The following is a 23,061-nucleotide window of genomic DNA, read 5'->3' on the forward strand; positions in this document are numbered from 1 at the left end:
ATATGATCATCTCAATAGATGCAGAAAAATCTTTTGACAAAATTCAACACCCACTCATGATAAAAACTCTCCAGAAAGTGGGCATAGAGAGAACCTACCTCAACATAATAAAGGCCATATATGACAAACCCACAGCAAACATCATCTCAATGGTGAAAACCTGAAAGCATTTCCTCTAAGATCAGGAACAAGACAAGGATGTCCACTCTCACCACTATTATTCAGCATAGAGTTGGAAGGCCTAGCCATGGCAATCAGAGAAGAAAAAGAAATAAAAGGAATACAAATTGGAAGAGAAGAAGTAAAACTGTCACTATGTGCAGATGACATGATACTATACATAGAGAATCCTAAAGATGCCACCAGAAAACTACTAGAGCTAATCAATGAATTTGGTAAAGTAGCAGGATACAAAATTAATGCACAGAAATCTGTTGCATTCCTATACACTAATGATGAAAAATCTGAAAGAGAAATTAAGGAAACACTCCCATTTACCATTGCAACAAAAAGAATAAAATACCTAGGAATAAACCTACCTAGGGAGACAAAAGACCTGTATGTACAAAAGACACTGATGAAAGAAATTGAAGATGATACCAACAGACGGAGAGCTATACCATGTTCTTGGATTGGAAGGATCAATATTGTGAAAATGACTATAGTACCCAAAGCAATCTACAGATTCAATGCAATTCTTACCAAATTACCAATGGCATTTTTTACACAAGTAGAACCAAAAATCTTAAAATTTGTATGGAGACACAAAAGACCCCAAATAGCCAAAGCAGTCTTGAGGGAAAAAAGCAGAGCTGGAGGAATCAGATGCCTTGACTTCAGACTATACTACAAAGCTACCCTAATCAAGACAATATGGTACTGACACAAAAACAGAAACACGGATCAATAGAACAAGATAGAAAGCCCAGAGATAAACCCACGCACCTATGGTCAACTAATCTATGACAAAGGAGGCAAGGATATACAATGGAGAAAAGACAGTCTCTTCAATAAGTGGTGCTGGGAAAACTGGACAACTACATGTAAAAGTATGAAATTAGAACACTCCCTACACCATACACAAAAATAAACTCAAAATGGATTAGAGACCTTAATGTAAGACTGGACACTATAAAACACTCAGAGGAAAACATAGGAAGAACACTGTTCGAAATAAATCACAGCAAGATCTTTTCTGATCCACCTCCTAGAGTAATGGAATAAAAAGAAAAATAAACAAATGGGACCTAATGAAACTTAAAAGCTTTTGCACAGCAAAGGAAACCATAAACAAGACGAAAAGACAACACTCAAAATGGGAGAAAATATTTGCAAACCAATAAACAGACAAAGGATTAATCTCCAAAATATATAAACAGCTCATGCAGCTCAATATTAAAGAAACAACCCAATCAAAAAATAGGCAGAAGACCTAAATAGACATCTCTCCAAAGAAGACATACAGATGGCCAAGAAGCACATGAAAAGTTGCTCAACATCACTAATTATTAGAGCAATGCAAATCAAAACTACAATAAGGTATCACCTCACACCAGTTAGAATGGGCATTATCAGAAAATCTATAAACAACAAATGCTGGAGAGGCTGTGGAGAAAAGGGAACCCTCTTGCACTGTTGGTGGTAATGTAAATTGATACAGCCACTGTGGAGAACAGTATGGAGATTCCTTAAAAAACTAAAAATAGAATTACCATATGACCCAGCAATCTCACTACTGGGCATATACCCAGAGAAAACCATAATTAAAAAAGACACATGCACTCCAATGCTCATTGCAGCACTATTTACAATAGCCAGGTGATGGAAGCAACCTAAATGCCCATCGACAGACGAATGGATAAAGAAGATGTGGTAAATATATACAATGGAATATTACTCAGCCATAAAAAGGAACGAAATTGGGTCATTTGTAGAGACGTGGATGAATCTAGAGACTGTCATGCAGAGTGAAGTAAGTCAGAATGAGAAAAACAAATATTGTATATTAATGCATATATGTGGAACGTAGAAAACTGGTACAGATGAACCGGTTTGCAGGGCAGGAATGGAGACACAGATGTAGGGAACAAACGTATGGACACCAAGGGGGTAAAGCAGTGGGCGGTAGGGGTGGTGGTGTGATGAATTGGGAGATTGGGATTGACATGTATACAATGATGTGTATAAAATGGATGACTAACAAAAACCTGCTGTATAAAAAACTAAAATAAAATTCAAAAAAAACCTAAAAATGTCAAAAAAGAAAAGAAAAAAATGGGAACGGTTTAACTGCTCTATATTTAAAAAGACTGATCAAAAAATTTAAAAGAGGGCTTCCCTGGTGGTGCAGTGGTTGAGAATCCACCTACCAATGCAGGGGACATGGGTTCGTGCCCCGGTCCAGGAAGATCCCACATGCTGCGGAGTGGCTAGGCCCGTGAGCCATGGCTGCTGAGCCTGCGCATCCAGAGCCTGTGCTCCGCAACGGGAGAGGCCAGAACAGTGAAAGGCCCGCATACCACAAAAAAAAAAAAAATTAAAAGAAATTCACCTAATTGACTTTACTTATGTATTTATTTATTTATTTTTGTCTGCGTTGGGTCTTCGTTGCTGTGCTCAGGCTTTCTCTAGTTGTGGCGAGCCGGAGCTACTCTTTGTTGTGGTGTGCGGGCTTCTCACTGCGGTGGCTTCTCTTTTTGCGGAGCATGGGCTCTAGGCCCGTGGGCTTCAGTAGTTGTGGCTCGCGGGCTCTAGAGTGTAGGCTAAGTGGTTGTGCGCATGGGCTTCGTTGCTCTGCGGCATGTGGGATCTTCCCAGACCAGGGCTCAAACCCGTGTCTCCTGTATCGGCAGGCAGATTCTTAACCACTGTGCCACCAGGGAAGCCCCCATCTAATTGACTTTAGAATAATAAATCAAGCAAAAGTACAGGCCAGTATATATGAAGGGGCATAACATCAAGTAATAATCATCAGAACCATCATCACTCAGTTTTTCACAAGAAACAATAGCAGCTGCTACTGTTTTCTCTTTTGAGTCAGGAACTTGACACATCTTCAGACCATCAGAAAAGTAATTATAAAGGTTAACAATGAGAAGAGTTTTTGAAATACATTTTCCTAGAAAAAATAATATATTATTCCACATGAATTTGGCTTTCTCTATTGAGATAGAAGATTAAAGCTAAACAATTACACATCCAATTAATTTTTTATTTTGTTTCATGCTTGGCTGATGATCTGGGATATCAGATTATATCAATATCACTTATATCTAAAGGAATCTATTCACATAACATAGGGCAGGCACATAAAAACAAACATAGTCCAAGTTAAATAATATTCTCGTTTTTACAAAGATCCTCTCAAAATATCTCTAAATTGATTCTTAAGCCTTGAGTTTATAAATATAAAACATAATCCAAATAGTAGTTGTAAAAGTAAAGTAAGACTAGCAAATTCTATGAATCATTAGGAAAAGCAACTCTATAATTATGTGGTATACAAGACTGCAGGACATTAAAAAAACAGTGCGAAAAGAAGGTGGAGAGAAAATAACATTGTTAAGTACGAAGAATAACAAAACACAGGAAGGCAACATGATAATATGACTACTAGGCAATACGTCCAACAAAAATCAGCCATCTGTTCAATACAGAGCCCACTAGGAATCCAAAGAATTATTTGGCATATCCCACCAGGGCTCTAAACTACATTTGTTCATTCTTTCAATTAAATTTATTAAGCACCTGCTATTTGCCAGGACACGGTGTACCTGTTTAGGAGGAAACAAATCACAAAATAATCTCATCTCTTTCAATATGCCAACAAGTAGACTATGTCATATTCCACATATTTTCATTATTTGTTTAAGATCTTATTATGCTTTCATTTTAACCTTAATATTACTTTATGTCATATGAATCTATGAAAAATGTAAAAGCATAACATAATTCAGAGAGAAGTCTTTAAACGATCTCTATCGGCTTCAGCATTTTTGGAGGAATAAGAAAAAAGTTAACTTTTCAATGTCACTGAAACATCACAATGCAGAAGAATCTATGGAAGTGACAGTGGTTTTTATTTCTGAAAATGAAGCAAATAACCATAAAATTTAAACTCAAGATAATTCCAGGTATAAACCACCAGTTCTCAAATATTTTAGTTTCAGGACTCCTGAGCTCTCATAAAAATGACTGAGAACCCCAAGGAGTTTCTTGCTTATGTTGGTGAAATCTGCTGATATTTACCATTTTATGAATGAAAATTGAAAAAACAATAAATATTGATATACTAACTCATTTTAAATAGCAATAATAAACTCATGTTAACATAAGCAACGTATTTTATGAAAACTAACTATATTCTCTAAAACAAAAAAATAATGATGGGGGCATTGTTTTTACATTTTTGCAATTCTCTTCAAAGTCTAGCTTAATAGAAGACAGCTAGATTCTCATATCTCCATTTGTAATCAATTTGTCTGTTGCTATTTGTTATTTTGGTTGAAGTATATGAAGACTATCCAGCATTACATAGATATATAACTGGAAAAGGAAGAGGATTACAATAGTGTTTTCAGAGAGCTGCAGGTATTCTTCCTCAATATTATACCAAAATTTGACAAGTGGTAGTTTAGTTGCAAGGTGGAATCATACTCTAAGACATTAAAATCCATTGGTCTACCTTGCACTTTAAATCAGTCTTTACCCATGCATGATTTTGTAACAATACACGTGGATTATTTGGAGAATATTGGTTCACTGAGTTATACAGATCTTCCAAATATTGATGTATTTCATTATACAAAATAAGTAAATCACACTTGCTAATATCACTATCAATCTTACCTGAAAAGTCTTTAAGTATTGGGAAACTATCAAGTTCACTTTGGCAGGTAAAATGTCCCAACAACACTAATTTTTGTTTGAAAGCTCAAATTTTTATCACTGGCAACAAATACTATCAGTTGTTTTCCAGGTAGTCACTGACTCACTTCATTCATTTCCATGAAAATGCCTGCCAGATACCCAAGTCTGAATAACCAAATTTTGTTGGTCATTTTTCAAGTAAAAATGGTGTTCCACGAAAAGAGCAGCCAGTTCAGCTCACAACTCAGTATCTGCACAAACGCTTTTCTTCACAACTATCATGTTTTGTTAATGTAGCAGAAGTGCTTTATTTGTGCTTCTCATTTCACAATACGGAATGTTAAAAAGGTGGGTATTCAAGGGTAGAAATTTTATCAAATTAATGTTTTGTATTGTTTCATCAAAGATACTCAAGTGAAATATTCACCTTTTAAACTACAGGTGTGTGGTGATAAATAAAACAATGACAACTGGTACAGTTTTGTGCCACTGCCTTGATTCATACAAAGGCACTAGCAGCTAGCAGTTTCGGCAACCGTTGCTTTTGCAGTGCAAATGTCAATAAAATGAAAAAGAGATCATAGCATTTTATAAAATTAGGTTTGACTTTTGTAGAACTCCTGAAAGATCTCAGGAACCCCTAGGGGTCCTTGCGCTACACTTTGAGAATGACTTTAGTAAGCAATCAGTAAATATTGATGACGGTCGTCACGACAAAAATATTTCATATCACTCCTGTCTTCATATCACACCAAGATGAAAGTACGAGTTTTATACTTCAATTCTTAAGACTTTCAAGAATGAAAATTCTGTCATCTTCCTGACAATCAAATTCCAATATCTGATCTTTTAGACACAACACTTTCCCTATATTAACCATCTAAACTTTACTCTTTCCAGCATAGATGTATTCTATTTCTCTCTCAGGTGGGATTAGAGAATAACCAGTCAAGTTTTCTTTTTCTTTCCGGCAGTTATACAACTATAGATGCTGTGGCTCCTATAAGGAAGTTCTCTTCTGCAGTCAAAGGTTGACTGGCCCTGTTCAAATTCTGAAATATCTGGGAACAAAGGTGGAATACCTAGGTGGAACTAAACCAACACCAACACAATCTATCAATGGAAATTGTGAGATAAGCTAGCACTGAAGACTTACTATAATGTCCCAGAAAGTCAGAGAAACACTCAAAAACTACTCATTTTAGGCAGGTTTTAAAAACTTATGTATTGTTTTGTTTTTTCAGTTTGGCTGTTTATGCAGCTTAGCTGAATCTGGCTGTGTTTGTTATTTGAACTATGAGCCTTTTCATGTCTTGATATTAAAATACATTCACAAGTTCAACAAAGATTTATTGAGTACCTACTATGTGCCATGCTAGGTCCTAGAGATACAATAATGAACAATAATAAAACTCTTTCACCTTTGTGGTAGAAAGGGATAGGCAGTATATAAGCAGGCTTATTAATAACATACAGAATTGAAGCGTGTGATCAATGCTACAAAAAAAAAGTAAAACTAGGTGAAGGGATGGAGAGTGGCCAGTTAGGAGAAGTGGGAGGATTACTTTAAATTAAAAAGTCTTTACTGAGTAGATGTCTTTGGAGCTGAGACTTGAATGACTAATTCTGAGGATGTGGAATAAGAGTGTTCCAGATTGAAAGGCTAGGAAGTGCTGATGCCCTGAGATTGGAACTGAAACAAGGAAAGTCTGACTGAAACATACTGACCAAAGAGGAGAATTACACAAGAAGTCAGAGCCATAGGCAGGTGCCAGGTCATGAAGTGATATGAAGGGAAGCTGATTTTAGATGGCACAGAATGGTTCTCACAATCTGATGGAAGTCACTTCGTCTTTTTAAAAATAGAGATAATGATATCAAACATACATGGGGGAAAGACAACAGGTTAGAATTCACAAGACATAAGTTCAAATTCCAGTTCTTCCCACTGTATCTTAGAAACAAAAGAAGGCAGGGGGAGAAAATTAGTATTTATTAAATACTAGTAATTGTGATACTTTGAATCAGGTATTTGATCCTATCTCATTTAATTCAACTAGGATTAGTTATTTTCTCAGGTCTCTAAGCTGCCATTTCTAACCCTACAAAGTGGAGAAGGTAATAATTAATATTTGTTGCAGCTACATTATGAATTGTCAGAAAGGTGCATAAAAAACTAACATGTAGGGCTTCCCTGGTGGCGCAGTGGTTGAGAGTCCGCCTGCCGATGCAGGGGACACGGGTTCGTGCCCCGGTCTGGGAAGATCCCACATGCCGCGGAGCGGCTGGGCCTGTGAGCCATGGCCGATGAGCCTGCGTGTCCGGAGCCTGTGCTCCGCAACGGCAGAGGCCACAATAGTGAGAGGCCCACATACCGCAAAAAAAAAAAACAAACAAACAAACAAGTAAAGTTCTTTGACAACTAAGTATCTAAAAGTATTATCATTATAGATAAACATATTTCTCTTTTAAGTCATAGATTTGTATGACATTTGTCCTCCCTGTCTAGGATATTCTATTTCTGGTATAGAAAAAGAACACTTACTGAAGATCTCTTACGATTGTCACCAAACCAAAGAATAAGAGGGGCAATAAAACACTCCAGAGAGCCAGGCACCCCAATTTGAGCTATTGATACAATGAGCCCTATGACCTAGATATTTTTTTCAAGCTCTACCCATTCATGTTTTTCTTAATTGCTTCAATTTACATATGCACCCCTCTAAACCTACAAGAATCAACTTGCAAAAGGAAAGCCTCTCTTGTTCGTTGGCATCCTTTCATGGACACTGAGCTGTTGCTTCACACAGAACACCTGTGAAGCGGTTTCATAAGATCTCACATTACTGAACAGGAAACCAAGATGATTACGAATTCTTGAAAGCTTGGAAAGGACTGATAAGGGCAGTAAAACTGCCTAATGAATTAAGCTGGCCAAGATGGGTGATAAGAAAGGCATTTACATCCAACATGGAAGAACACTGTAACTACTTAAGAACGTTTCATATGTGGGGAAAAAATCCTCAAAAAATCATATTTTAATAAAGTCTCAATTACAATTATTCATAGAAGCTTTCAATATATATTATTTCATTTACTTACATAGTAGTCAAAACGTAAATTACATGTGGAGTACAATTATGCATTCTGTGAAATGCATTAACTTTAAAGATAACTGCTAAAGTTTCATTTGCTAACTTATTACTACTTCTCTCAGCTTATTAAGCTTCTGATTCAAACTGTGAACTTATAAGAGAAAAGACCTTATAATTTACATTTGCACCGCTGGCTATAGCATACTTCTGGGCCTAGCGTCAATACTCAGGCAATCTTACCAAATGAAAGAAAGCCCACTCCCGAACAAATCCACGAACTAACTCTGAAATTCACCAGACTCACTACTTACCTCTGGTATACAGGCTCCTGTGAAACCAAACAAGCCATTGGCATTGTCACTTTTTTGTATTATCAATCTTGCTGTAGTATTCTCTTCAGAAATGTGAGCTCCTCCACATACAGAGACTAGTTTAAGAATGAATAATTCTTCTCCTTCCTCTTCATTGTCATCTCTTGCAGAAATAATGAATGATTTGTTAGTTTCTCCCTGTCTGAATTCCAGATATCCAGAAACAGGGTGTAAATCACTCTTTGCTGGCATGGCATGAAGTTCGTAAATTTCTTCAAGGGTCAATTTCTGCTCATAGGCCCTCACATCCTGCATCAGACCTGTAAATCTGTCATTGCCATTCACTCCTGCCCCAATTCTCAGTGTTCCTGGACCTGAAATTAGAAATAGGTTTAAATGCTACAATAACCACAATTATCCTGTCCTAAATTACAAGTGTGATTCAGAAAGTGAAGCTATTTTATTAAAAAGTCTTATTAGGTAAGTAAAGCTTTCACATAACTAGAACACAATTAAATAAAGGCTATCTATTATAATGAAAAATCAATCAGTAAAGTAATCGCTGGGATTTAAGATATTTTGTACCAAAGGATATGTTGTACATGCGTAGGTGTGTATGTATACGTAGGTATATGTATATATTTGGATAGACATTTCTTCTGGGAAATCTAAAAATTTCCTTGCACATCTAAGAATGGAATGATTCAATTCAGTCACAATTTTAAAAATTTAGTATTACTATTCTTTGAGAACTTCAATTTTTGATCTGTTAGAAATTCACCTTGAGTTAAATGAAGTTGTGAGAATTCAGCAAAAGGAGTTTTTGTGGACCAAAAATAACTTTTAATCCAAACAACTAATGCAATATATGTAGAAAAAGAAATATTCCTTCCCAGGAACAACATTATATGAGTTTTAAGGACTTTTTCATGACAGTAACTATATGCAGCTCAACTCTTTACTATGCATCAATAATAACCCTTTTTAGGAATTCACCAATTCTTATTTTATTGCCTCTCCAATAACTCAACTAAGATATTTATGTAAGATGAGAGTTCGGCAGTGATTTAGGATTGCCTCCATGCCTTCTCCAGAGGTTCTGGACTGACTATATAGTAATGAGAGTGAAATATCTACAATAGACAAAAATACAGATAGATGAACTTCACACACAATACTGAACAAACCCCAGACACTCAAGCGTACGCACTGCTCAAATTTTAAAAACATTTAAAACTAATCTTATGCTCTTAGAAATGGCAATCGTAGTTGGGCATGGTGATGAGTCATGGCTCTAGAGAAGAGCCAAAGAGGGCTTTTGGAACACTGTTTCTTGATCTGGGGGCTGGTTACATGGAGTGCTGAAACTGATGAATTTAAAATTTTTTAAAATTCATCTACCTGTACACCTATATACACTATTGTATATTTTATAATATACATAAAGTATCCTATATTTCATTAATAACCTAAATATATATATATATACCTTTTCAATTTTATTTATAAGTTACAAATTACATAGACAATATAAGTTCCTTGCAGTAAGCTACATGAAGAAACACCAGCTCTTACTTTCCCCAATCTTTCCCATTCTACCACCATGTCATCATGGTGGTTAACATCATGTCAAAAAAATTGATGTTAACATCAATGTTAACAGACATATGTATATATTCACACAATCAAAAGATTAATAATTTGGGCTTCCCTGGTGGCACAGTGGTTAAGAGTCTGCCTGCCGATGCAGGGGACACGGGTTCGTGCCCCGATCCAGGAAGATCCCACATGCCGCGGAGCGGCTAGGCCTGTGAGCCATGGCCGCTGAGCCTGCGTGTCCTGAGCCCGTGCTCCGCAACGGGAGAGGCCACGGCAGTGAGAGGCCCGCAAACCGCAAAAAAAAAAAAAAATTAATAATTTAATGCCACAGATTGTTGTAAGCATGGTTCTACAGGCTGAAATCAGTAGTGTGTGTATGTTATTCTTTTGCCCATCTTTTTTCCTACTAGGAAAGAAAAAATACAATCATATTTAATGCAGGAGGTTCAGAAGGAAAATATTCTGTTAAGATATAACCATATAAGCTCTGCTCTACTTTCCTACTAAATAAAAAAACAGAATCAAATTGTAGGATAGAGGGGCTGGGAGGGAACTGGTGATTATAACAGAAATAACTGATATTTGTACATAGACATGCACACAAGTGTGTTTCTCAAGGAAACAGCACATAATTCAGCTTAAAGATAAGGATTCTCTCTCTTTAAAGCACACCATAGAATTCATCAATTTAACTCCTGATACTATAAACCCCTGTAATTGCTGGATTGTTCAATATGATTTTCTTTTAATTTCTCTTTAACCTTATCTCCACCACCCTTTACCTCCAGAACACTGAGCTGACAGCAGTTCTCCAGATACAATACTCTGCTTCACACTTCTACACCTTTGTTCTCTTTTCTACCTGGAATTATCACACCCATCCCTCCTACTATCACAAGAGAAATTTTTTTCTTTCTTCCTTATTAATTTTTTCTTTCTTCCTACAATGTGTTGAAGTGATCTGTTTGCACACCTCTCTCCCAGAGCCTATTTCAGGTACTTTAAGGGCAGAGACTCTGCCTGATTCATTTCTGCAACCCTCAGCACAGAACTTATGGTCTTGGTAGACGTGTAGCTTTATTTAAAAAAATAAACCAATAATACATGAGCAGATTTTTAAATACCCACTAGCCTTTTTAAGAAGTCAAAATTTTTAAAAACTCAAAATTCAGGGTCCTAATTGTAAAGATAACACTCACCATCAGTAATGGCTTCTCCTTTTAGACTCTTGATTCCTCTGGGCATTGCATTTCCGTCAAGGTAGAATTCAATTATACCATCATCGAGGATAATTAGAAGATGCAGCCAAACATTTTCTTCTAAGTATTTCATGACTGTCGTCTTGGCAATATATGTAGCATCGGAACCCAGAGTTTTGTAATGAAGGGAAAGTGTCACATGGGATTCATCTGTTTGAATTTTTACCCCATAGTAGATGCTTCCGTTACCATCATCCTTTGCTATAACAAATCCATTCGTATTGGCATTGGGCATTACCCAAGCTGAAAATGTAAAGTTGGCAATTGAGTTGTTCCTTGAGGGATGGTATTTTGGATTAACAGTTCCAAATGCACCCTCTAGTCCACTGAAGTACAAAGCATCTGTTCCACTATGGTGACGCCTCATGTGCGGTTGTGAATGCACAGTGCTGGGAAAAATTCCAGCCAGCAAAAAATCTATCATTGGAGGCAAACCAGCAGTGAACTCACTAGACAGTATTTCCCAGCCTACTCGTACATCACAGAAGACACCCTGCTGCCTCAGAACAGTAAAGTTGGTGATATAAGACATATCATCTTCTGAGAGGACATCTTCTGCCACTTCTCTCTCTAGGCACTCTGGATCAAAGATAAAAACTCCAAAGGGATCATCATTGAATGGAATCATTACTGTCACCTGGAGGTTGGTTCCTGCTAGTTGGCCCCCAGGACCTGGGGACCCACCTGTAATGAGATAATTTATAAGGAATGAAAAACCAGAATTGGGAGTACTTTCTAGTACAAGATGAAGACAAAAAGAATTTGTTTAGCAAACTTCTCATTAAGTAATTTACTTGTTAATCAATGAACAATAGTGTCACCATATGGCCTTCACCACATTTTCAAGGGTATTCTGGTTCAGTATTTCATTAACAACCAGTTGAGCCTGAAAAGAAGATACTAACTAGAAAGGTTTAATTCCCATGCTTAAAACCAAAAGTGATGGGAAAATTGATTATTTAAATTATGGTATGAAGACCAACTTTAAGCTACCATGAATCTGTACTTCCTAACTACCATTAATGTTTTGTTTGAGATACTCTATTTGGTGTGGGAAAAAAATCTATTTACAAGTTTGAGGATGGATATGTCTCCATCCATAAAACTTCATTTAACTGCATTTTCTATACAGCTCTAATTATTCCAGCATAAAATAGTAAATTTTGGTGGTAAAATAAAAGAGATGAGAAAACACAGCACCTGAAATGTTCACAAGCTTTAAAATATAAAACTCATTGAATTCAGGAATTTTGTCTGGAAAAGCATGGAGAATTATTGGTTTGGCTCCTTCTCCATCCATAAAGTTAACAGTGCCTGAAGTTTCGTAGAACTCTTGTCCAGGTTGCAAAGCAGAATCATTCTGAAAGAGCTGCCAAGCCACAGAAACATTGCCAAAGTGTCCTCGGTGCCTCAAAATCCTGTATAACAAATTAAAGAAAATTATTTCTTATGAAAAATGTATAAGTAGTAACTCTACTGAGAACTTTCTGTATTATCTCAGAAATACACTTTGTCTATTTATCATGTTTAATATAAACCAGCCAGCCAGTTCTTACTGAGCAACCAAGAAGAATCTCATGGAAAAGGAAGAACGAAGTAGAACTTCAAATAATAAAAAGAAGCAGTCTTAAAATTCATAATCTTCGAAGTCCAAACTGAAAGATAAAGTCTAAGATAAATCCAATCGAAAAATATTTAGATGAGAATTGGCAAAAGTTCTTCAAAAGCAAAGCCTAGGGTGAGGGTAGTCACATATCATTTAAAAGAAGAATTCCAGAAGACCTTGAATAATTGAAGTCTCTCAGTCTTGACGAGGAACAGAAGTGGGGTAAAGGAGGGTGGGGAGAGTATTTTCTGCTTTCCATCTAAAGTGTCAGGGTTTTTTTAACAAGTGGAAACAACATGAACAAAGTTTACAATTCATTCAGACTACCAACTTTGAAATTATTCCATTCTTAACCATTTTTTTAATTTTGAAAGATTAACAATGTTTCAAATTTTTGCATACATAAAGATTTTATTTTATTTTAACCAATTTTGAATTTGCCCTGTCCAAATATACTTACCAAAATGAATTAGTCTTTCCTTCTTCTACTGCTTTGTCTATGGGCTCCAAGGAAAAAATACCATTTGGGTCATCATTAGCTTCAATTATCACTGTAGCTATTCCAAATTGATATACTACTGTATCACCTAAATTAAAAATGGAAAAGTCAAAATAACAAAAAAGTACTTGACTTATTGTTAAATTTGTATTTTTAAACTAAGAAACAGTTTAAAATAAGGTTCAAATTCCAGGAAGAATTTCCTCATTGAAGGTCATAAATAAATGAAAGAGATGGCTAAATAAGTTTAATGTGACCTGTCTCTGAAGAAATGTTTAATTACAGAAGAACTACTTTACTGAAAAACATACATATTTTTCTTTGCAATAGGAATATCACCTCAATAGTTTAATTAGAAATTAAAAACATAGCTTTATCAAATTTCAACATTTTGAGGTAGATTCTTTCATTTCATAAAAATCAAAGTATTACCCCATAAGATATATTAATTAGAATCACTGGCTTAAATATTGGATTGACCAAAAAGTTCATTCGGGTTTTTCCAAAACATCTTATGGAAAAACCTGAACAAACCTTTTGGGCAACCCAATTATTTCCCTTTAGATCTCCACCTTTAGGCATCAGAGTCTGATCTGGTCATACGTAGAACAAAGCAATCTTTATGATGTTGAACTTGATTCCTTTCTACTCCAATTGTTTCCACAGCATGTTAGCACCATTACAGCCAATAAATTAGGTCTCTTCTCATCACCCCCCTGAGGTCCATAGCTTTTCCTCTTACTGGAGCTGTTCCCTCTGTGAGCAAAAGTCTTCCCAACCTTTATTCACTTCTTTTCACTCCTAAGGACCCAGCTCAAGCAACAACTCTTCCGGGAATTCTTCCTTGAATTCCCAAGTTAAGTGCATCCTCCACTGTGTTCCTACAGCACTTCACACTTTGTCAATCTGGCATAGCGATTATCACCTTATATTAATACACACACACACTGACACGTACACACACTCAGGCACACACACACACACACACACACACACACACACACACACAATATTACTGTTAAGTCCTTGTACAAATGCTTCTCAATCAATTTCATCCCCTAGCAGGGTAGATGCTCAGTCATTGGTATTTATCAAAGTTCGCTGAACTGATACAAATAAAACTTTGAAAATTAGACGAGGACAACACCTAAAACTAAAATTAGAGAAAAAGAAATACGTGGCAAACCAGCACATTAAAAATAATTTATATAAATATACAATTGTACTCAACCTTACTTGATGATTAACAAATGGAAAGAGGAAAAGAACATAAAAACAGACAGTAAATCACTGTATAGAAAATCCTGACATTATGGAGTAATAAAATAACTTAAAATATATCATAAAATCTAACAAAAACAAATAAAAACAAGAACGCCTAATTTTGGCAGGGTTCTGCTATAATGTGCATTTGTTATGCAACATGTCATAGGTGGTATTGAAAATAATGGAGAGGAAGGGGAATAGGAAGAAAGACACAAAGAGAAAGAAACAAAGGAATAGGGAGAATGATAAACACAGCACAAACAAAAATTAAGTGATCTCTTTCTTTTCCTCTTCTTCTTTCTTAATATTTCAGTCTAAGAGGTAGAGCACAATGCAGGCACGCTGTGAGTTAGGGATACGATACCACAGTGACCCAACACAAGGTTAGAGCTCACGCAGGGTAAGGAAGGCATCTCCAACAGAGAAAAGCTTGGGGTTCGATGTTGGAGTCTGAGTGGAGTGGGAGGGCATCCACATGAGGGTAAGGGGTTGGCCTAGAGCAGGAAGCTAGAATACTACTGCAGTAAGAAAAGCAGACTCATTGTGGGAAGAAGGTAAACGAAGCAATGGGAAAGTGGTTACACACAAGGTGAATTAATCAAATAAGTAAATATATTGATATTAAAGATAATCGGAGTTGGATTGCTCATTACCAGCGGAGGAAGGGATAAATATGAAACGAGAAGGAAACTTGTGATATTGGATAGAAATGGAGACCCTAGGTGAACTAATGGTCTTCAATGTATACAGTTGGGTACAGAACTACAGATGTTAATGTGCATGTGTATATACATAAATTCATACATACATACATATATTCTCTATCTCTGTAAGAGGGCCTAGGAGGACCATAAACTCAATAATAATTAGCATACCTAGTGCAGAGGTCCTGGTTTCTACATAACATTCTTGGGCTTTCCCTGGTGGTGCAGTGGTTGAAAATCCACCTAACAATGCAGGGTACATGGGTTCAAGCCCTGGTCTGGGAAGATCCCACATGCCGCGGAGCAACTAAGCCCGTGCACCACAACTACTGAGCCTGCGCTCTAGAGCCTGCGAGCCACAACTACTGAGCCTGTGCACCACAACTACTGAGCCTTTCCTCTAGAGCCCGTGAGCCACAACTACTAAGGCCGGCACGCCTAGAGCCCATGCACTGCAACAAGAGAAGCCACCGCAATGAGAAGCCCTTGCACTGCAACAAAGAGTAGCCCCTGCTCACCGCAACTAGAGAAAGCCTCCACGCAGCAACAAAGACCCAACACAGCCAAAAAATAAAAATAATAAAATAAATAAATAACATTCCTCCCTAAGAGGAGTCAGGGCTTCTTGAAAAAATGACTGATTTCAGGGTTTTGACAGGAAAAGTATAAGATGAGTCTGGAATAGCTTGCTGTTTCAGGAAGTAAGAAAATGCTCACAGAATAATAGCGACAGGTCACAAAGACAAAGAAGTCATCTTGCACAGGCTACCACTGGCCAAATCTGGGACAATGTGACCATCAAAGTAAATAATGATAGCGAAATAGGGCAAGTAGTTAGTTGTTAGTGTCAGTTGCTTGGAGGTGGCGGCCACAGTCACCATGAAAGGTACTGGACGGCAGGCAAAGGTAGTCACCCTGGCGGCGTGTGGGCCCCTCAGATGATGAGGTCATCTGCAATAAATTTCCTGAGACACCTTCAAGATGGCGGAGGAGTATCATGTGGACATCACCTTCTTCCCCACAAAAACATCAGAAATACATCTACATATGGAACAACTCCTACAGAACACCTACTGAACGCTGGCAGAAGACCTCAGACTTCACAAAAGATATGTACTTTTTTTTCCTTTTTCTCTTTTTGTGAGTGTGTATGTGTATGCTTCTTTGTGTGATTTTGTCTGTGTAGCTTTGCTTTTACCATTTGTCCTAGGGTTCCATCTGTCCTTTTTTTTTCTTACTATAGTTCTTAGCGCTTGTTATCACTCGTGGATTTGTTTTTTGGTTTGGCTGCTCTCTTCTTTCTTTTTTTTTTCTTAAATTACTTTTTAAATTTTTTTATTTTTAATAACTTTTTTATTTATTATTTTTATTTTTTAATTTTAATAACTTTATTTATTTTTTCTTTCTTCCTTTTTTTTCTCCCTTTTCTTCTGAGACGTGTGGCTGACAGGGTCTTGGTGCTCCGGCTGGGTGTCAGACCTGGGCCTCTGAGGTGGGAGAGCCGAATTGAGGATACTGGTCCACCAGCGACCTCCCGGCTCCATGTAATATCAAGCGGCAAAAGCTCTCCCAAAGAGCTCCATCTCAACGCTAAGACCCAGCTCCACTCTACGAACAGCAAGCTACAGTGCTGGACACCCTATGCCAAACAACTAACAAGACAGGAACACAACCCCACCCATTAGCAGAGATGCTGCCTAAAATCATAATAAGGTCACAAACACCCCAAAACACACCACCGGACGCAGTCCTGCCCACCAGAAAGACAAGATCCAGCCTCATCTACCAGAAAACAGGCACCAATCCCTTCCACCAGGAAGCCTACACAACCTACAGAACCAACCTTAGTCATTGGGGGCAGACACCAAAAACAACGGGAACTACAAACCTGCAGCATACGAAAAGGAGACCCAAAACACAGTAAGTTAAGCAAAATGAGAAGACAGAGAAACACACAGCAGATGAAGGAGCAAGATAAAAACCCACCAGACCTAACAAATGAAGAGGAAATAGGCAGTCTACCTGAAAAAGTATTCAGAATAATGATAGTAAAGATGATCCAAAATCTTGTAAATAGAATAGACAAAATGCAAGAAACATTTAACAAGGACTTAGAAGAACTAAAGATGAAACACACAATGATGAACAACACAATAAATGAAATTAAAAATACTCTAGATGGGATCAATAGCAGAATAACTGAGGCAGAAGAATGGATAAGTGACCTGGAAGATAAAAGAGTGGAAATAACTACTGCAGAGCAGAATAAAGAAAAAAAATGAAAAGAACTGAGGACAGTCTCAGAGCCTCTGGGACAACATTAAATACACAAACATTCGAATTATAGGGGTCTCAGAAGAAGAAGAGAAAAAGAAAGGGACTGAGAAAATATTTGAAGACATTATAGTTGAAAACTTTCCTAATATGGGAAAGGAAATAATCAACTCCAGGAAGTGCAGAGAGTCCCATACGGATAAATCCAAGGAGAAACATGCTAGGACACATACTAATCAAACTATCAAAAATCAAATACAAAGAAAAAATATTAAAAGCACCAAGGGAAAAACAACAAATAACATACAAGGGAATCCCCATAAGGTTAACAGCTGATCTTTCAGCAGAAACTCTGCAAGCCAGAAGGGAGTGGCAGGACATATTTAAAGTGATGAAAGGGAAAAACCTATAACCAAGATTACTCTTCCCAGCAAGGATCTCATTCAGATTCAAAGGAGAAATTAAAACTTTTACAGACAAACAAGCAAAAGCTAAGAGAATTCAGCACCACCAAACCAGCTTTACAACAAATGCTAAAGGAACTTCTCTAGGCAGGAAACACAAGAGAAGGAAAACACCTACAATAACAAACCAAAAATAATTAAGAAAATGGAAATAGGAACATACATATCGATAACTACCTTAAATGTAAATGGATTACATGCTCCAACCAAACATAGACTGGCTGATTGGATACAAAAACAAGACCCGTACATATGCTGTCTACAATAGACCGACTTCAGACCTAGGGACACATACAGACTGAAAGTGAGGGGATGGAAAAAGATATTCCATGCAAATGGAAATCAAAAGGAAGCTGAGTAGCAATTCTCATATCAGACAAAACAGACTTAAAGATTATTACAAAAAGAGACAAAGAAGGACACAACATAATGATCAAGGGATCAATCCAAGAAGAAGATATAACAGTTGTAAATATTTATGAACCCAACACTGGAGTACCTCAATACATAAGGCAAATGCTAACAGCTATAAAAGGGGAAATTGACAGTAACACAATCATAGTAGGGGACTTCAACACCCCACCTTCACCAAAGGACACATCATCCAAATTGAAAATACATAAGAAAACACAAGCTTTAAATGATACTTTAAATGAGATGGACTTAACTGATATTTATAGGACATTCCATCCAAAAAACAACAGAATACACTTTCTTCTCAAGTGCTCATGGAACAAATTCCAGGATAGATCATATATTGGGTCACAAATCAAGCCTTGCTAAATTTAACAAAATTGAAATCGTATCAAGTACCTTTTCCAACCACAATGCTATGAGACTAGATATCAATTATAGGAAAAAATCTGTAAAAAATACAAACACATGGACGCTAAACAATACAGTATTAAATAACCAAGAGATCACTGAAGAAATAAAAAAAATACCTAGAAACAAATGACAATTATAACATGATGACCCAAAACCTATGGGATGCAGCAAAAGCAGTTCTAATAGGGAAGTTTATACCAATACAATCCTACCTCAAGAAACAAGAAACACCTCAAAAAAACAACCTAACCTTACACCTAAAGCAATTAGAGAAAAAAGAACAAAAAATAACCCTAACGTTAGCAGAAGGAAAGAAATCATAAAGATCAGATCAGAAATAAATGAAAAAGAAATGAAGGAAATGATAGCAAAGATCAATAAAACGAAAAGCTGATTCTTTGAGAAGATAAACAAAATTAATAAACCATGAGCCAGACTCATCAAGAAAAAAAGGGAGAAGACTCAAATCAATAGAATTACAAATGAAAAGGAGAAGTAACAACTGACACTGCAGAAATACAAAGAATCATGAGACAGTATTACAAGCAACTCTATGCCAATAAAATGGACAACCTGGAAGAACTGGACAAATTTTTAGAAAAGCACAATCTTCTGAAACTGAACCAGGAAGAAATAGAAAATATAAAGAGACCAATCACAAGCACTGAAATTGAAACTGTGATTAAAAATCTTCCAGCAAAGAAAAGCTTAGAACCTGATGGTTTCACAGGCAAATTCTATCAAACATTTAGAGAAGAGCTAACACCTATCTTTCTCAAACTCTTACAAAATATAGCAGAGGGAGGAACAGTCCCAAACTCATTCTATGAGGCCACCATCACCCTGATACCAAAATCAGACAAAGATATCACAAAGAAAGAAAACTACAGGTCAATATCACTGATGAACACAGATGCAAAAATCCTCAACAAAATACTAGCAGAGTCCAACAGCACATTAAAAGGATCATACACCATGATCAAGTGGGGTTTATCCCAGGAGTGCAAGGATTCTTCAATATACGCAAATCAATCAATGTGATACACCATATTAACCAACTGAAGGAGAAAAACCATATGATAATCTCAATAGATGCAGAAAAAGCTTTTGACAAAATTCAACACCCATTTATGATAAAAACCCTCCAGAAAGTAGGCACAGAGGGAACTTACCTCAACATAATAAAGGCCATATATGACAAACCCACAGCCAACATCGTTCTCAATGGTGAAACACTGAAAGCATTTCCTCTAAGATCAGGAACAAAACAAGGTTGTCCACTCTCACCACTATTATTCAACATAGTTTAGGAAGTTTTAACCACAGTAATCAGAGAAGAAAAAGAAATAAAAGGAATCCACATCGGAAAAGAAGAAGTAAAGCTGTCACTGTTTGCAGACGACATGATAATATACATAGAGAATCCTAAAGATGCTACCAGAAAACTACTAGAGCTAATCAATGAATTTGGTAAAGTAGCAGGATACAAAATTAATACACAGAAATCTCTTGCATTCCTATACACTAATGATGATGAAAAGTCTGAAAGAGGAATTAAGGAAACACTCCCATTTACTACTGCAACAAAAAGAATAAAATACCTAGCAATAAACCTACCTAAGGAGACAAAAGACCTGTATGCAGAAAACTATAAGACACTGATAAAAGAAATTAAAGATGATACAAACAGATCGAGAGATATACCATGTTCTTGGATTGGAAGAAGCAACATTGTGAAAATGAATATACTACCAAAGCAATCTACAGATTCAAGGTAATCCCTATCAAACTACCAATGGCATTTTTCACAGAACTAGAACAAAAAATTTCACTATTTGTATGGAAACACAAAAGACCCCGAATAGCAAAAGCAATCTTGAGAAAGAAAAACGGAGCTGGAGGAATCAGGCTCCTGGACTTCGGACTATACTACAAAGCTACAGTAATCAAGACAGTATGGTACTGGCACAAAAACAGAAATATAGATCAGTGGAAAAGGAGAGAAAGCCCAGAGATAAACCCACACACCTATGGTCACCTTATTTTTGATAAAGGAGGCAAGAATATACAATGGAGAAAAGACAGCCTCTTCAATAAGTGGTGCTGGGAAAAATGGACAGCTACATGTAAAAGAATGAAATTAGAACACTCCCTAACATCATACACAAAAATAATCTCAAAATGGATGAAAGATCTAAGTGTAAAGCCAGACACTATCAAACTCTTAGAGGAAAACATAGGCAGAACACTCTGACTTAAATCACAACAAGATCCTTTCTGACCCACCTCCTAGAGAAATGAAAATAAAAACAAAAATAAACAAATGGGACCTAATGAAACTTAAAAGTTTTTACACAGCAAAGGAAAACATAAACAAGACGAAAATACAACCCTCAGAATGGGAGAAAATATTTGCAAATGAAGCAACTGAAAAAGGATTAATCTCCAAGACATACAAGCAGCTCATGCAGCTCAATATCAAAAAAACAAACAACCCAATCCAAAAATGGGTAGAAGACCTAAACAGACATTTCTCCAAAGAAGATATACAGATTGCCAAAGAACCATGACAGGATGCTCAACATCACTAATCATTACGGAAATGCAAATCAACACTACAATGATGTATCACCTCATACCAGTCAGAATGGCCATCATCAAAAAATCTACAAACAATAAATGCTGGAGAGGGTGTGGAGAAAAGGGAACCCTCTTGCACTGTTGGTGGGAATGTAAACTGATACAGCCACTATGGAGAACAGTATGGTGGTTCCTTAAAAAACTAAAAATAGAACTATCATACGACCCAGCAATCCCACTACTGGGCATATACCCTGAGAAAACCATACTTCAAAAAGAGTCATGTACCACAATGTTCATTGCACCTCTATTTACAATAGCCAGGACATGGAAGCAACCTAAGTGCCCATTGACAGATGTATGGATAAAGATGATGTGGCACATATAGACAATGGAATATTACTCAGCCATAAAAAGTAACGAAATTGAGTTATTTATAGTGACGTGGATGGACCTAGAGTCTGTCATACAGAGTGAAGTAAGTCAGAAAGAGAAAAACAAATACCGTATGCTAACACATACATATGGAATCTTAAAAAAAAAAAATGGTTCTGAAGAACCTAGGGGCAGACAGGAATAAAGACGCAGATATAGAGAATGGACTTGAGGACACAGGGAGGGGGAAGGGTAAGCTGGGACTAAGTGAGCGAGTGGCATGGACATATATACACTACCAAATGTGAAATAGATAGCTAATGGTAAGCAGCCACATAGCACGGGGAGGTCAGCTCGGTGCTTTGTGACCACCTAGATGGGTGCGATAGGGAGGGTGGGTGGGAGACGCAAGAGGGAGGAGATATGGGAATACATGTATATGTATAGCTGATTCCCTTTGTTATAAAGCGGAAACTAACACACTGTAAAGCAATTATACTCTAATAAAGATGTTAAAAAAGAAATGATAGCGAAATATAACCCACTGCATTAAACAGAAATCATGAGTCCATACTAATAAATATATCAATGAAAAAATTGGAAGTTTGATGAGTAACAGGATATTTACATAAACTATTTCCCCCACAAAATATCTATTAATTACAAAGGAACAAAAAGTACAGTAGAGAAGCCTGGCAGTCACCACCTAAACTGTGGTCAAAGTAAACATGGCAGTAAAGGGACAAAACAAAATCATGTGCCAACAGAAGAGATATAATGGGAACACAGAATTACAACTATGAAATTCCTGCCAAGGATGCAAAGCCTGAATCTAATCATGAGGAACATCAAACAAACCAAAATGAAGGACATTCAACAAAACAACTGCCCTGTAATCTTCTATATTATAAAGGTCATGCAAGTCAAGGAAAGACTCTATTCCAGACTGAAGAGATTAAGAGACACAGCAATTAAATGCAATGCATGATTTAGGAAAGGATCATTTTTGCTAGAAAGGACATTGTTGGGAAAACTGGAGAAATCTGAATGGGGTCTGAGGCAATAATTGTATTAATGTTAACCTGATTTCAATGGCTATATTGTGGTTATGTAGGAAAATGTCCTAGTATATAGGAAAAAACACACTCGCGTATTCAGGGGTGATGGAGTATCATATCTTCTTAATCTAGAAGATTAAGGAAAAAAATAACTCTATGTACTCTTAAAAGAATAAAATAAATACCAAAAGAAGCTATAATCCCTCTAAATTTACTAAAGATGGGGTCAAAACATTCTCAGGACCCATATAATGGGGACAAAACATCCTGCTTC

At 36.7% G+C, this 23,061-nt stretch overlaps 1 protein-coding gene across 1 annotated transcript in view; it reads right to left on the reverse strand.

Moving 5' to 3' along the window:
* Positions 1–23,061, reverse strand: part of ADGRV1 (adhesion G protein-coupled receptor V1) — a 524,493-nt gene that overhangs the window by 469,410 nt on the left and 32,022 nt on the right. The window contains exons 17-20 of the mRNA XM_004263660.2: positions 13,200–13,326; positions 12,334–12,551; positions 11,074–11,817; positions 8,276–8,649 (exon numbers count right to left, since the gene is read on the reverse strand). Of these exons, the coding sequence (XP_004263708.1) occupies positions 8,276–8,649; positions 11,074–11,817; positions 12,334–12,551; positions 13,200–13,326 (1,463 nt within the window). The remainder of the gene's footprint in view (positions 1–8,275; positions 8,650–11,073; positions 11,818–12,333; positions 12,552–13,199; positions 13,327–23,061) is intronic.

The sequence above is a fragment of the Orcinus orca genome, chromosome 3 (genome assembly GCF_937001465.1).
Source record: "Orcinus orca chromosome 3, mOrcOrc1.1, whole genome shotgun sequence".
Taxonomy (NCBI): domain Eukaryota; kingdom Metazoa; phylum Chordata; class Mammalia; order Artiodactyla; family Delphinidae; genus Orcinus; species Orcinus orca.